This window comes from Schistocerca serialis, chromosome 5 (genome assembly GCF_023864345.2).
Source record: "Schistocerca serialis cubense isolate TAMUIC-IGC-003099 chromosome 5, iqSchSeri2.2, whole genome shotgun sequence".
Classification (NCBI taxonomy): Eukaryota; Metazoa; Arthropoda; class Insecta; order Orthoptera; family Acrididae; genus Schistocerca; species Schistocerca serialis.
Window position 1 is genome coordinate 457171207 of NC_064642.1, and position 16863 is coordinate 457188069.

A 16863-nucleotide genomic window follows, 5' to 3' on the forward strand; every position below is an offset into this window, starting at 1 on the left:
AGGCACGAGCATGAAATTGTTCAGCTTCCCCCATACCATTGTCACTTCAGTGCCATTGAAGAGGTATGTGCTCAAATAAAAAGATACATTGCTACAAACAATAAAAAATTCACTATCTCTGAAGTTGAAAATCTTCTTGTAGTAGCTACCCTCAAGTGACAAGCGAGACGCAGCCAAAAATTGCGAACAGTACTGCAAGTGTCATCATAGAGGCAGCCAAAACGAAGGCGTTGTGGATGAGTGAGTAAGAAATTTATTTATACAACTGGGAGGGACCAGCGATAGTTCAAAAAAATGGTTCAAATGGTTCTGAGCACTATGGGACTTAACTTCTGAGGTCATCAGTCCCCTAGAACTTAGAATTACTTAAACCTAACTAACCTAAGGACGTCACATACATCCATGCCCGAGGCAGGATTCGAACCTGCGACCGTAGCGGTCGTGCGGTTCCAGACTGTAGCGCCCGGAACCGCTCGGCCACACCGGCCGGCAGCGATAGTTCGAGCAGTGCCGAAGAAGACTATTTTAAATCAGACGCTAACAGCAATAAGAGTTGTGTTTTTTCCATTAGCATAGCTACATTACACTCAAGAATGTAAGGTGGGAGTATGCCATCGGCCTACCATCATATTGTAGTACCATACTCAAATTATAACTGTTAATATACTGACTGATTATTCAGTGGCTCATTGTAGAACTAATTAATATTGCTAGTATATAAAAAAGGAAACACAAACTGAGAATGTTCAACGATTTGAGAAACCAGTTTTCCGTTTTTCGAGATTGTGGACTACAAGTAGCAACTATAAATAACGACCTGCATGTTAGCGACGCTTTTGTTTCTACTGCTAGAGAACGCGTTCAAGTTGAGACCGGGCACTTAGTGCCATACGCCACGTTCGGCAACATTGCCGTCTGCCCCCCTGGACTGTCTATGCGAATCACTCGTCTCACGGATTATACATTTTAAAGCCAATGTTTACTAGACACTTTCTTACTGTTTTGGTCCATACTGATACGACGCGTCCCTGAGGTCACGTTGTAATCAGGAGGTCGACAGAAGTATGAGCGTGAGTGGTAGAGCGCACGCCCGGAGGCATTAGTTGCCTGTATATACATTTCTGGTCAAACAAGATTTACAAAGGTTTTAACTTCTTCAGAGCTGCAGAGCCGGCTGGCCGCGAGGTGCTCGTGCTGTGGAAGACTGCTGACGTTTCGTCAGTGGGTCGTGACCTTGTTGCAACAGCTCATTTGTCATGAATGATGAAACAAAAGCGTCGCTAACATGCTGGCCGTTATTTACAGTTGCTACTTGTAGTCCACAATCTTTTTTCGCAACAGATTTGTCATATACTCCGAAAGCTGCGTTACTGATAAGAACTGAACCACCCCCCTCCCCCCCTATGACATAATGGCGCTGAGTACATGATCGTATTTGCTCCATTTATCGTATGCAGAGCTGGCTACGGGAGCGAGCGAAGTAGGTGTGGTCGGCCGAATGTGCTCTGGTGACCGCGTTCAGCTCTTAATGGTAACCCCGTCCGGGACTCAGATGGATTCTGCTAATGGTGGTCCAGGACGCCGTTTGTCATGCCCTCTTCTCTCACGAAGACTGCAGCTGGAGTTCATAGGTCAGCTAGGAGGCTGCATAGGCTCGCGTCCATTGGCCAGTGCTTAGATGGCAGGTTGTAGATCAACCACTTCGACCCAATGGGTGACGGGTGGAAGGGGTGCCTGGTCGTTCAACAGTCTTCCCATCTCCGATGACGCAACAGGCAGCACCAGAAGACCACTGCTGTGGCATGCATCGGGGTTTGGCTGCCCCTGTCTTGAAGTCAACGAGCAGGTACGAGGCTGGCCATGATCAAACAGCTCGTCATGGTTTCATTGAAACTTAGACTGTGACTCTCTCTGTTTATTCGACACAGACTGAATGGCAGCACAACACATTTTTCATGTACTCCGAAAGCTGCGTCACTGATAAGAACTAAGTCCCCTATGACACAATGGCGCTGAGTTAAAACAAAAATGTGTGTGAAATCTTATGGGACTTAACTGCTAAGGTCATCAGTCCCTAAGCTTACACACTACTTAACCTAAATTATCCCAAGGACAAACACACACACCCATGCCCCAGGGAGGACTCGAACCTCCGCCGGGACCAGCCGCACAGACCATGACTGCAGTGGCGCTGAGTACGAGATCGTACTTGTCCCATTAACCGTACCTGTCAGCGCTGCTTATCCCGCCGTAGTGGTTTCAGTATTGATCATAGACCGTCGAGCTCGACTTTTCTGTCTTTGTAGCAGTGCTCGGCCGTGGGGCTACACAGTGCTGCCTCACAGATCTTTTCTTAATCGTACAGTGGTGCTTACATTTCTGTCTGTTCCGGTCCTGAGATCTACTGGATTCACAGTACGCCATGTTGACATAACAATTGGCACATCACATCAGCTCAACATTTCCGTTCCGATTTCACCTGAACGAACTTAAATAAAAATTTTAAGCTTGCACAATAAAGTTATATTGCTGTGTTACAATAGTACCACCTCTGAAATTTTGACAGTAGAATTCTGGTTCACCCAATTTGCCGTACGAAGTATGACATTTGAATCACGCTGTATATGTACGAGGCGTAGTATTCGGAAAGTAGCGGCTGTTTGGTAGCTGAAAACTATATTCGTTAGAAAAAGTTTTTGTTGTCGTTTTCCCTCGTAATCACATTTCACATTTAAACTCTTTTAGCAATGTTGCAATAGCTTATTCAATGCCTCCGCATAGCAACTCTCCATTTGAGAACTGGACCGGTTTCCAGTGTGTAGAGAAGCAACCAAGGCTCTATCCTACCCGCTACCACTAATTTTCAGGTGACGAAACTACCTTTCTGAGTTGCCGGCGTAGAGTGGGACAGAGAGTTCACATTGTTGTAACTACGACGATACACCCACCTGGATTTGCTCCACCGGCGGTCTTGAGTTCCCATCTTCAAACCATTCTCGACCAGACCTTTCTCACAGCATAACGAGAGTTAATAATAACTCGGTGCGACACCGGCGCTGTGGGGTGCGTGGTATAAAAATTTCCATCACAAATCCTGAATCGTATCCTTGATAGGGACAAGTAAATGTGAGTACTCGTTGTCGTGGTAGAGGTCTACTACGGCGCTGTTGATTTTGGATGGGATTGTTTAGTACACATAAGATTTAATGTTGACACACGTTTCCTAAACCTAACCAAAGGAAATCCTTTGTCGACCCGTCATTTTTTGACCCATTGCTTGAATTTTTTGAATCGGAAAGTTCAAAATTATACTTTAGTGTAGGGCCGACGCACGAGTTCTCACCTTCAACAATGTGGAACACAAACCGTCTTCATCTTGTCGACAGCGGCTAAAGACGCTCATCCTTTGATATCAGTTATTTTATTTGTATTAGTTCATAACAGTTTCCTTATCCAGGCTTCTGCGTGAGAATTGTTCAAATGGTTCAAATGGCTCTGAGCACTATGGGACTTAACTTCTGAGGTCATCAGTCCCATAGAACGTACAACTACTTAAACCTAACTAACCTAAGGACATCACACACACCCCTGCCCGAGGCAGGATTCGAACCTGCGACCGTAGCGGTTGCGCGATTGCAGATTGTAGCACCTAGAACCACTCGGCCACATCGGCCGGCCCGTGAGAATGGTGTAGCACTTCATTCAGCATGAGGAAATCCATCAGTGAAAGCTCCAATCGTCGATCAGATCGCAGTTTTAGGTCAAGCTGTTGCACCGTTTTGTCGGTAAGAATAATAAGTTTCCACTCTGCACTCTATATTGAACTTTTTGTACGGCCTTCTTTTAAGTCTCGACACACATGGCTAACCTTCTTTCACTCATAATTGTAGGTCTATGAATGAGCCACAACTGGTGATGATCTTCAGCAACTATGTATCGTCTTATACTGAAATCAAGCCAGTCAGGCAGTCAGTCAACCGAAACCCAACTTCCGTTTTCCTCACGAGAGAGCCTGAGAGCGATGAATCGAAGCAGTCGGGGGTATGTGTTATTTCTTGACATCCGAAAGCTTTTAACTAGGTACCACACCACTGTTTATTAACAAAACTACTGTTACATGGAATATCAAACAAAATATATGACTGGACTGAACATTTCTTAAGAGGAAGGGCACAGCATGTTATCTTGGATGAGGAGTCGTCGATAGAAGCACAAGTAACTTGAGGTGTGATCCAAGAAAGTGAGAATTCTTGTTGCTGTTCGTGTTGTATAGGGGGGTTATAATTTAACTATCGCTACTTGAGAGAGCCCACGTGAAAAATGAGTGATCGTAGGACCATAAAACTTTGCGGAAACTTTTGTAAGGACACGCAGAAGAGAAATAACGAATAAACCATGGTATGACACAAAATTTTTATGTCCACATGAGAGAGCAACATGTTTTAATTGCGTACAAAGCTTACGTTCCATGCTACAAACGTTGGCCAATGTGGCGACCAACAGCATCCAAGTCAGTCTGAAACCGTACTATAGATACTTTTCGCAACTGTTCGCAGCTCTTTTTGGACCATTAGAATGTTCAGTTGTCGTGACACGACTGTTGCACTTCCTGATGATCGCGTACTGCGTCCAGCGTTCTCAGACATGACAATATAACTTCTTCAACTTGTGGCACAATTGGCCATCGGTCTCTTCCAGGAGCGATTCCTAAATCGCCAATTAATTCTAATTTTCGAATCATGTTCTTCAATCCCGATGCTGAAAGAGGACCTCTCCGTATTACTTTAAAGCGAAGAGCAGCAGCACAGTTACTATCGCTTTGATAAAGCAGGCTCACAAGAAATGCTCTGCTCACCTTATCCAGAGTCCTCTTGACTATCTGTAGCTGTAATGCGCTCTGATGCTTGTGTTTCAACCCTACATCGCCGTACTAGTACCGGCGTCTAACGACAAGTTACGATACTTTAACACTATTAACAATGCAAATCCTGCTACACACTGAACATCATTCTATAAAGTTTGGCACCCTTCCGCCTACGCTTGTCCGCCTATAATGGCTCAAGTAGTGAAAGTTTAATTAGGGCCACTCTGTATATTAATGATCCGGAAGACAAAATCAATGAAATTTTCGGACTTTTGGTGATGATGGAGCAATCTATGATTAACTACTAGCTGAAAAATCTGCGCAAATATGTAGTAAGATTTTAATAAGTTTTCGAGTAGAGGCAAATATTGGATACTCGTTTCAATTATTGAGAAATGTATAGCTGTGCACTTCACCAAACACAGGAAAGTTTTATCCGATAAGTCAGTATTTCTGTGAGCCAACTCATACAAATACCTGTACGCAACAGTTAGTAGGAATATGAAATGGAATTATCACGACCTTGGTAAGGCACGGGGCAGGCTTCGATTTATTCGACAAGGTAGCGGGAAAATGCACTCACACTACAAAGGTGACTGCTTACAAATACCCTAGGATGTTGCTTAAGTGTGTTGGATTCGTGCCAAATAAAATTAACAGCGGTTATTGAACATATATAAACCATCGTAATGACTGATCACATGCTGTTTTGATCCACAGCAGAACATCACGGAGATTATGAAGAACTAAATTAGCAAACGCCGACTTACAGAGTTTAAGAATCACTGTTAAGCGAAGAATCCAGAGATGTTCCTCAGATCCCTACGCCCAGTTCCGTAGGGACCACGGATATGAAATTAGACTACTTATAGCGCACACACTGCCATTTCAGCAGTCATTCTTTCGGCGCTCTACATGTCAATGGATCAGATAGAAACCCTAACCTGTGGTACTTCAGTAAGTAATCTCTGTCATTCACTTCTTAGTAGTCTGCAGAGTATACAGTTATGTAGATGCAGCAAGTAATGGTTGCTTTCATTCACAGCCAAACGACCATTTACTTGTGGCTTCGTAAAGAATTCAATAGACGGCGCACCGTTTGTCCATCTTTCTTCTGAGCGAGGTGTATCATAATGAATGGTGTAAACGCATACAGTGGACAGTACACGATGCTAGAAGCAAAAAAGTGTCAGTAAACATAGGTCTGCAAAAGGACCATTTGCGAGGTGACTGCGATTTCGTGGGTACCAACCACCATTGACTTGATTTTGTGTAAACGTCATCCCAATTAGGAAAAAGTAACAATACTGAACAGTATTAAGAAAAGTTATTAGAGACGATAACAGTTACATGACTGTACGTAAAGTTAAAGGAGGTCTTCAAAGTGTCGTCCTTATATCCGTATCTAGGCCGGCACCCGTCGCTGCAGTGAGGTTCAAATCCTTTCAAACACGCCTCACCCAATTCAGTTTCTGCCATTTAGGCGTTTAGATGCCGTCTCACCATATCAGCAAAATGTGTTGGTGCTCCATCATGCATATACCACATGCTCTGCGTCGCTCTGAGGGAACACCCTGAACCACCCCTGTAAAATATGCCGCAGAAACTGAAGGTGATTTCGTCCACAGAATATTTTTGGTAACATACATGTCCCAAGAAGACGATCATCTAGTATCGCTAAGCACAGATATGACTCCATAAGTTAGACTTGTGATAATTAATCACACCATCAATAGTGAACCCTTTTCCATCTGTAATTAACATGTTTTTGCCAGATGTAGGATTGATAAAAGCTTTTTCTTCGATCCACTGGTAGAACGCTAGTCTAGGGCTAAAGTCAGCGTCACTAACAAGGGGACCTTCTGGTCTTTGAAATCTCAATCCGAACTGAATTTCCAACGTTCTTACTATACTTCAAGGGTGTCCACTCATGGAAATCTCGAAAAACTCTATCTAGAAAATTCCCGAAAAGAAAAGGATTCTAGAGCTTTAAACGTAGCTCATGCACACCTCATTGATGGGTCATAAGCAGCAACGCAGGACGTAAGTGAAGTACCTCACTCAAAAGAATGCCGGCACAGTAACTCAGTTAATGGATCAACGACGAACTGAAACGGGTGTCTTGCGACGTCCGCACCGAGCAGATGAAACGAACGAAAACGAACAAAACCAGATAACAAAAATTTAAAAAATTAAAAAAAAGTGGGATACTAGAGAGTCATGTGGCTGATCTAGGTTCGATCCTTCCCACCTACCGATGTGGGTTCATTTTCTTTTTCTTTAATTGTTTTAAAAATTATAACAACTGTTAAATGAAGTTAATGACCAGAGTCACTATCAATTACATCATCAACAATTTTATTTTGTTTATGAAATGGCAGTCGCAGCTACGTAAAATGTGAATTACGCTCAACAATATTATCTTTTTTAAAAATTAAGTAATTTCAAATTCATTTTTAATCGAGGTAAATAAATTACCACCGTCACAAAATTCTGGTTGGAGTTTCAATTACATAATTTTTTTTTTATAATGTCATGTTCATTTGCCAATTTTTTATTTTAGGTGCAAATACCAGAATTATAATTGTCATTAAAATATTGAAAACAAAAAATATTTCGGCATCTTGCAAAATTTATGAAGGACGATTGTTTACAGGAACAACGATTTAAAAAAAAGATGTGGTGAGCAGCATGCTTCGTTGACATTCCTGAACACTTCTCTTTCATCAGAAAGCCTGGAAGCCTACCAGGCAAATCGGATCATTTCCTTAAAACTTGGCGATGACAACTGATGGTGGCCTGTTAATTGTAGTTTTATATAGTCTTCAAGAAAATTTATTTCTCTGTTCTTTTCAGTAAGAGGAGCGGAATTTTGTATTTCTATCACATTTTTTCTTGTCTATATAAATAGACATCATATGGTTCAACACGTGGGGTACATTTCGGAAGAATCACTTTAATTTACGTGTTGGTGATTTCTCATCAACCTGGAAGATTTCGTCGTATAGTTCAGGCTTTGCTTGTCCACCTCAAGAGTCAATAATTAACAGAAACCGCTCTTCACCAAGATTCCAAACACCCGTTGAGAAAGTCACTATGCAGTTCTGTCGCTAGCTTCCAACATTTGGAAGACGTTATTACAAAGTTTTTATAATTTTGCCGTATCCTTTTACTGTTTTTTTTTTTTTTTTTCTTGAAATCGGGGACCAAAATTACCGGTTGCCACTTGCAAGCAAACAAACCTTTGAGACAGGATGTTTCCAGACAGAGTGAGAGCGTATTGAGCGGTATATGTATGCGTCACTTTATTCATGTCGTGTCTTTTGACGAAAATAGTTTTGCTTCCATTGACAGTAAGAGTCTTGTTTGCGCCGTCTGATACTGATTTCCTGGAAAGAAATAACAACCGATATTAAAGTATTTTGTTAGAGAATCGTAAAAATAGAGTGCAAAATTAATTTTAAATATCCCGATACCCCGCAATAAATACCTATCTGGTCAGTGTTCATAAAAAAAATCCTTTGTTGAAATTCGGTGTCAGTTTTAACGTCTGGATTAGAAAATGTCTGCATTAGCCAAGATTTATGTGAACGTCGCTGTTTCTGTTCTTGAAACAAATCTTGTCACTTTTCGCTGAGGAATTCCGTGCTTATTTTTGATTCTATGAACCCAGCTGTCAGAAGCTTAAAATTCAACATCTGTAAACTGTTATGCTGCTGGTAAAACCCACTGCTGGAAATTCCGTGCAGTCACTTGCCGATAATTCTGTCGGGTTTCAACAGAAAGATCAAACGTCCAAGAAGTATTTCCCGGAACTGATTGCTGCGAGCTTATCAAAGTTCTTGCTTCCTTTTCTATTGCTTCTTCCCATTGGGATAAACATCCCATCTTTCTTAACCGGCTGAACGCTTTATTTATATATATATATTTATTTATTTATTTTGAAATATCGTAGTTTCCACGTGGGATGAGCATTTACAATATTAACTACGTTCATTTTGTAATCCAAAGAAGACGGTCTACTTCTCTCGTCTTTTTTTCTTCTGGTTCATAATGAACAGACGAGCTGTTTCCTTCGTACCTTTTGAAAGGCTTACCTTCACAGTTTTCAGTTTTTTGATCAGGTTTATCATCAGTCACAATTATCTTTTCAGCGAACACGTCCATAGCACTTCTGTAAATTTCTTCACCCATCAACATTACTTCAGGAGAAATTGTCGTTTAAGATTACGAGGCAATCAAATAATTTGCAACAAGCAAGATTTCATAATAAACAACACCATCTTTTCACATCACCTTCGACATTTCATTGTATAATGAATCTGCAGCTTCTGATACTTTCTCGATGTCTTCATTGACAGACATTTCTAATTCACAATATATTTCACGGTACAGAACGCTCCAGTGTCTGCAATGAACTGGCACTGTAGCAGGTAAGGCCGACTGCTCGATTGGTTCCGTGCGGGCTTTGACACTTCCTCACCGTCTGCCTGTTTGTACACACAGTTGGCCAACAGCAATTTTCTGCTTTTCCACGAAGACACTGGTTCCTCGAATTTACAACGAATATTTTCAATCTTTCTACAGTTTATAATATCGCCCAATTTTGTAGTATTATTGTAATGACAGTAATTAATGCTTTAATTTGTCTCCATCAAAATGCATTTGAAATTATTCAACTTCTTAAAAAGAAAGTATTGACGATTGTAATTTATATTTTAGCCTGTGACAGCCATTTTATAACAACAAGAAATTATTTATGATTGAATTCATAATACTTTAGGTGATTAACTTTATTTAAAAGTTGTTTTACTTTTGCAGACAATTAATGAAAGACACAAGAGTCGAGCATACAGGTAGAATGGAACCCGGATCGGCCGTATAACATTCCAGCACCCTACTAATTGAGCAATTTCACGCGAGTGTTGCCATGCTACTTTAAATGTATATGGCGTGTGAGCTACGCTTAAAACTTTAGAGCTTTTTTTTCGGGACTTTCAGGATAGTGCGCCTTAAGACTTGTATGAGTGGACGTCCTTGAGGTATACTACTAACCTGCGAAGTCTCATTCCGAACTGTGTCCTATTGTATGGCACTGAACTAGTGGGTGTTGTGGGTAGACTACATTGCAATGTATTATTCTCCAAACGCTGCTGTGGCTCATTCCAGAATTTTGTGTGGCAGGTCTCCTTGCCAAGATTGCTGTAGAGTATTTTGACTACTTCGAGCATCACTTTTCCAAGCACAGGCGATATTCGTGCGGGCCTAACCACACCCGCGGCATTTGTAAGGCTCCCAGTTTCTCGGAGGGATTAATGCACACTTGTAAACGTTCGGGGAGCCTTCGAGCAGGGTATGCTACTTGGTACAATCGTGCAACCTCCCGTGAATTGTCACGAAATGCGTGTTGGTCAACTACTCGTTACTGTAATGTTGGTTGGTTGATTGATTTGTGGGGACGGAACCAGACATCGAGGTCATCGGTCCCATCGGATTAGGGAAGGAAGTTGGACGTTCCCTTTCAAATGAACCATCCCGGCAGTTGCCTTAAGCGATTTAGGGATATCACGGAAAATTTAAATTACGATGGCCGAACGTGGGTTCGAACTGTTATCCTTCCGAATGTAAGTCCAGTGTGTTAACCACTGCACCACCTTGCTCGGTATTGTAATGCTCCACACTACCACCGACATTAGTACAGCACAACTGACACTCCGCAAACAGCTGACAGAGCGGCTCTCTGACTCTGTACTGTCCTGTTGTATCCACTCTTTACAACTCCACGTCTACAGATTGTAAAACAAAGACCATACACCGACAGGCGTGCAGTGTTTACACAGAATCACGTCAGTTGTGGATTGTAACTGCAAATCCGCAATTATCCCGTAAAAGATTAGTTTGCCGGCCTATGTTTACTCAGTATTTGGTGCTTCTAGTATCGTCTACTTTCAACTGTGTTAGCTTACAGCATTGACACGTTCTGCATCAGCAAGCGTCCCTTGGTCTTAAAATAGGCCTGGCAAGCAGAGTTTTAGACGTGACTGTGGACGCTCACCGCGCGCCGCGCTGTCGTGTTGCAGCCGCGCTACCTGCTGACGTCGCTCGCGAGCAACGACCTGGCCATCGGGCTGCTGGTGACGCCGTTCGGAGTGCTGCCCGCCGTCTACCGCTGCTGGCCATACGGCGAGATCTTCTGCCAGATACAGGTAGGCCGCCGGCGCACCGCCACGCCTCTCACCCACCTTCTGCTCAGACTCTGGCGTGTAATCCACCAAAGAAATGAGACGTGCTCAAATGTATGGGGAAACTTTGAAGTTGTTCCATGCCGTGGGATTGGAAGTCCCATTAGTGAAGAGCCATTTATAGTGATGTAAATACTCCTGGACAAAGATTTGATATGTCTCTAACTATTCCCCTAGTAAAAGCCCTTTAAGACGTTTAAATAATTTTTGGTCAGTCTAGAATGAGATTCTCACTCTGTAACGGAGTGTGCGCTGATATGAAACTTCCTGGCAGATTAAAACTGTGTGCCGGACCGAGACTCGAATTCGGGACCTTTGCCTTTCTCGAGCAAGTGCTCTACCATCTGAGCAATCCAAGCACGACTCACGCCTCGTCCTCACAGCTTTACTTCTGTCAGTACCTCGTCACCTACCTTCGAAACTTTACAGAAGCTCTCCTGCGAACCTTGCACTCCTGAAAGAAAGGATATTACGGAGACATGGCTTAGCCACAGCGGGAGGGATGTTTCCAGAACGAGATTCTCACTCTGCAGCGGAGTGCTGAGTTAGAGTTTTGGTCTAGCACACAGTTTTAATCTGCCAGGAAGTTTCATGTTGGCCGATCTGTGTGAAGTCTGCACTGTTGGTAGCTGAGAAGGGTTGAGGAGCTGTTCTCAGAACTACATGTTGCAGGTATTCTTATACACTATTCTCGCAGTGATAGGCTTTATCGAGCAGGTGAATCACTTGCACATGAAACATGTCAAGACTTTTATTCCGGGTGACATTTCGTATTGCATTTTTAGCGTGTAGTTTATTTGGTCATCTGTTATATCTTTAACTTCTACAGGTCCTCGATGTACCCTTAGACAGTTCTCACCTGACGCTGCAGCTCTTAGAAACCAATATACACAGTCATACAACCAAGTAGCAAACGGCCTTGCCTCTGTGGTAACACCGGTTCCCGCCAGACAATCTAAGTGAAGCGCTGTCGAGCTTGGCTAGCACTTGGATGGGTCGCCGTCCGGGTCTGCCGAGTGCTGATGGCAAGTGGGCTGCGCTCAGCTCTTATTAAGGCCAGCTGAGGAGCTACTTGACAGTGGAGTAGCAGCACCGGTCACGAAAACTGATAACGTCCATGAGAGCGGTGTGCTGACCACATGCCCATCCATATCCACCACAACCACTGAATCCTGTGTGCTGCGGATGACACGGATGCTGGTCGGTACCGTTGGGTCTTCAAACCCTGTGCGGACGGTGTTTGGTTTTATTTTATATCACCAAGTAACTTAAATTTCATGTTCGTCCCACGACCCCTCATAAAAATAGATACAGTGTCATCTTTCAACAATTTACACATATGAAGAGCACATACGCAAATAGGTTTATCAAGAAAGAAATTCGCTGAAGCATCAGTTCTCGTAGAAAGGTCCACTTGAGTTACCATGAATTTTCGGTACGTAATTAAATCGCGTACAGGGATATTTTCGAAACTTGTAGCCAATGTCCGTAATGCAGAATCAAGACGAACAATAGCAACAGTAATCCCAGATTGACCAGCTTGAATATCAGCATCATTCAGTGCAAAATCTATGAGTGAGGTTAGCTTTTACCGTTCAGGAGAACCACGTGTTCACGAAACATATTAAGACTTTCTTCCAAATGACATTTGGTATTGCACCCTCAAGCAATATGGACTAATATTCGCTAAAAATGTTAGCTCCTACCTACAGATGACCTACACGTACGACCTTGTTCTTGTGTCGGAGGACAATTTACCTCGTTCGACGTGGATCGAGCAACACCGATGGCAACACTGCTGCTTTGTTTTGGCTTAGCGATGAAATACACGTCCGCGTGGCAGCTAACTGCAGATCATTCTTAATTAAAAAAATGGTTCAAATAGCTCCAAGCACTATGGGACTTAACATCTGAGGTCATCAGTCCCCTAAACTTAGAACTACTTAAACCTAACTAACGTAAGGAAATCCATACACATCCATGACCGAGGTAGGATTCGAACCTGCGACCGCAGCAGCAGCGCGGTTCCGAACTGAAGCGCCTAGAACCGCTAGGCCACAGCGGCCGGGATTTTTAATACATTTCAACTCATAAAAACACAACAGTTTCCTGGAATTCACTTATTAATTGCTCAATCACAATTAGTTTATTGACTATAAAGTCACATATTCAGTAGAAAACCTAGTCAACCTGAAGAAGATACAGAGCTTACAATTAAACTAACCGTAACTACATCAGGGTACTGCAGCGTCAGTTACCGGGTGTGAACTACAGACCTCAAATTGTGATTAGATCTTCATGAAAGTTAATTATAGAGGTTACTTTCATCGTGCTTGAAGTTGGCGTGTAAAATATGCAAACACCATGACGTCTCCTGGTTCTTCGCTTAGTACCTGTATGTTCCTTACTGCACATAATATCAAATATTTTAGAGCTAGTTAACATGTAAACTGCACACAGCGTTGTTTATCACGCAAATAAACGTAACTGAACTGAGAGAAGGGTTCTGCCTTGACAAATACGTTGCCCTTGTCTATCATTGAAATGCAGAAACTGATCTAACGATATTCGCTTTAATTAGAGGCTCTGCCTAAAGCAGTTATTGAAAAAGTATATCAACGTTTTGTGTGCTTAAAAGTTAGCTGCACTTTAAATCTACGTCAGAAATATAATTCGGTACTGTTGTAGACGCATCAGCTACTCATTCCATTACTTTCATCATTGAAAAGCTGTCACTTGTAATTAGGCTCCTTCCCATTTTTCTTGTCTTTAAGAATTTACCTGCACCTGTAACATCTTCTTGCAGCATGCCTCAATGGTATAGTTGCCCTTCCGATGTAATTCAGTCCCCAGAATACCTTCAGGTAGTAGCATGAGACAAAAATTCCATATCACAGGATAAATAATAACAAACATAGATTTACAAAGAGATTACAGCAAGCTCTGTTACAACTCAAAGATCATCGGTTGTGCTTGTTCTAGTACTTTACTGTCGGAAAGACACTCAAGACACACACTCAAACACTCTCTCTCTCTCTCTCTCTCCCTCTCACTCACACACACACACACACACACACACACACACACACACACACACACACAACAGCATGGATCTAATATCACAAGGTATTAGAGTCTACTTTGTCAAGATGTTGCGACTTTTTAGTGTAATAGAGGAAGGAAGATTATGTTTTCACCCGCCGGTCGACAACGCAGTCTTTCAAACAGTGCAAGCGATACAAATGAACCATTACAGCGGTGTCAAAAATAACAAATATTACAGTTAATTATTAGTAATTGCTTTTAAAGGTATTATCATGCGCGTAATCACGTAGCAGACGTAATTATTCAGCACTGTCGCACATCCTTTTTTTAGCAGCCGTATGTAACACTAATTGCAAGAGACACCCTGTATTTTAAACCATCTCTATTTATTTAGAGGGAATTATTGCACATATAATTTTGTGACACTGCAGTTGATATTACGGGAATATTGGAATTTATACTGCAAATAATTTTTCACTGCGTTAGTAAATTACCGATAACTCCATCCTCTACCACCGATTCTTCAGAGACTCGATGTACCGTGCATAACACAACTTCAGACGTCTGATTAACTTACAAAGAGAAAATGTAGTAAATATTAGATGACGTGCTCGGTTTTGAGAGATTCTTGTTTTTTGCAATTAAAACGTCATACCTGAGGCTGAAGTTGTACTGCATGAAGAGTGAAAATGTAGTAAGCGACAAATTATCTTTCTTTCCTTATTTTTTAGGGATGTCACCAAGAAAAAGTTCCGAAAAGGTTTCAAATTGTGTACAAAGTGGGTTGAAAGTCGCGAAGTGCGCCCGTTCTCAAGTACTGATAAATGTATAGTTTTGGTAATATGGAAGCCTCAAGACATACTCGTATACACAGTTCTTAATTTACTGTATAAAACCTCTAACGTAACATAATATCTCTTAACGAGATGATTATGACTGGATTTTAAATTTTTAATTTGGTCAATAGATTCCAGCGGAAAACTGCTCCTGAGCTAAAAAAAAAATTTTCAAATGTGTGTGAAATCTTATGGGACTTAACACTAATTAACCCAAATTATCCTAAGGACAAACACAAACACACACCCATGGCCGAGGGAGGATTCGAACCTCCGCCGGGATCAGCCGCACAGTCCATGACTGTCCTGAGCTAAACACGGCGAATATGCTCTTGTTTGAAAGACTCTGACCGAAGAGTGGGATCCCCGCCACCTCATTCGTCATTCAGCCATCCTCAACAAAAAATATGGCACGCGAACATATTCGCATAATATACTTTTAACACAATAACGTTTGCTGTATATTTTTTTTTTCTGAATACTGTCCTCATCGATCGTAATTCACTGAAAACACCTGCTTATGATTTTCATCCTAAAAGAGTAAAAGCTTTACTTTAAATGTGTTGCTAAATTTGCAGACTTTCCAATTTCATATAATTTCTGGCAGTAATATTAAGTTCTTTCAGGCATGTTAAAAACCTTTTTCGCCCATTTTTCGTCACTGCAGAAGCACATTGCATATTTGAATACTTGCTACAAGTACGTTGACAAGATTTTGGCGTATGATGAAAAGTCACGCAACGATCGGTTCATTTTCGTCCGTGATTATGGTTGAGAGCATATTTCGGATGCAAGTGAACACTGCACAGGAACAGATATTGGAGGTCAGATAAACCGCTCTGTTTACATTTTGCAATAACGACTGCGCTGCTTTCCCTGTCCCCTCGACACGTTTTATATCCCCTCCACTGCTAGTGCTGCCATCTGCGGTCTATTGGTGGTTATTGAATGTTGACGTCGAACATAGATGGTGGTCACATTAATGTGACTACGCTTTGTGGAATACATCAGATGTGTTGGGGGGTATAAGAATACTAAAATAGTAGTGAAGGGTGCAAAAACGAAGGCAGTCAGATAGTGATGGGACATTGTCACACAATAATAATAATAATAACCTGAATATATAGATCGTGTCGGTGGTCTGTTAAGGAACTATAAAAAATTATTACGAAAAATTGATTGACATACAAAAAATTGAGTCACGCTTCAGTTGTGGAATTGATTCAACTATCGGAACTTTCATTACCCTGTAATTAATTTTCATGCAAAAACAAAATTTATTGTCATATTGTAGTTCTGGTCCTGGGCAATTGCCTCTCAGGAATTATGGATGATATATTTGCTAGCAAAAAATTATTTTTTTAATAACAAGGTACGTTGTAAAATTGAAACAGTAAATTAGAGGATATATGCAGATAACGTGGTCGCCCCATTAAGAATGACGAAAAGACAGTGCTAGATTATCTAAGGCTTTAAATAGGATGTATAAGAGTGTTCAGTTTACTGAAGAAATAGAAAAACAAGAAAGCTTTATTCACATAGATGTCACAATTAAAAAAGTGAGTGGATAGCATAAGCTCGGTATTTTCCCTAAACCGACGTACACTGATTCTATTATAAATACAGATTCGTGTCATCCACCACCCTAAAAATATGCATTTTTAACTCAATGATTTATAGAATCCTTTCGTTACCACTAGAGCCAGGTTGTGTTGCCATCAAATTACGGACTTTGAAGTAGTTTGTCTTAGACAATTAGTCCAAAAAATTGGAAAACATACTGAAGAGCAGAAATGGCAGTAAGGTTCCCAAAATTAAGATAAAATTAAAGAAAAAGTATATACCTATGGTTCATTAAAGAAAAGTTTCTGACAAA

At 41.5% G+C, this 16863-nt stretch overlaps 1 protein-coding gene across 1 annotated transcript in view; it reads left to right on the forward strand.

The window, feature by feature from the left end:
* LOC126481991 (trace amine-associated receptor 1-like) overlaps positions 1–16863 on the forward strand; it is a 312485-nt gene that overhangs the window by 45467 nt on the left and 250155 nt on the right. Inside the window, exon 2 of the mRNA XM_050105955.1 lies at positions 10945–11070. Coding sequence (XP_049961912.1) covers positions 10945–11070 — 126 coding nt within the window. The remainder of the gene's footprint in view (positions 1–10944; positions 11071–16863) is intronic.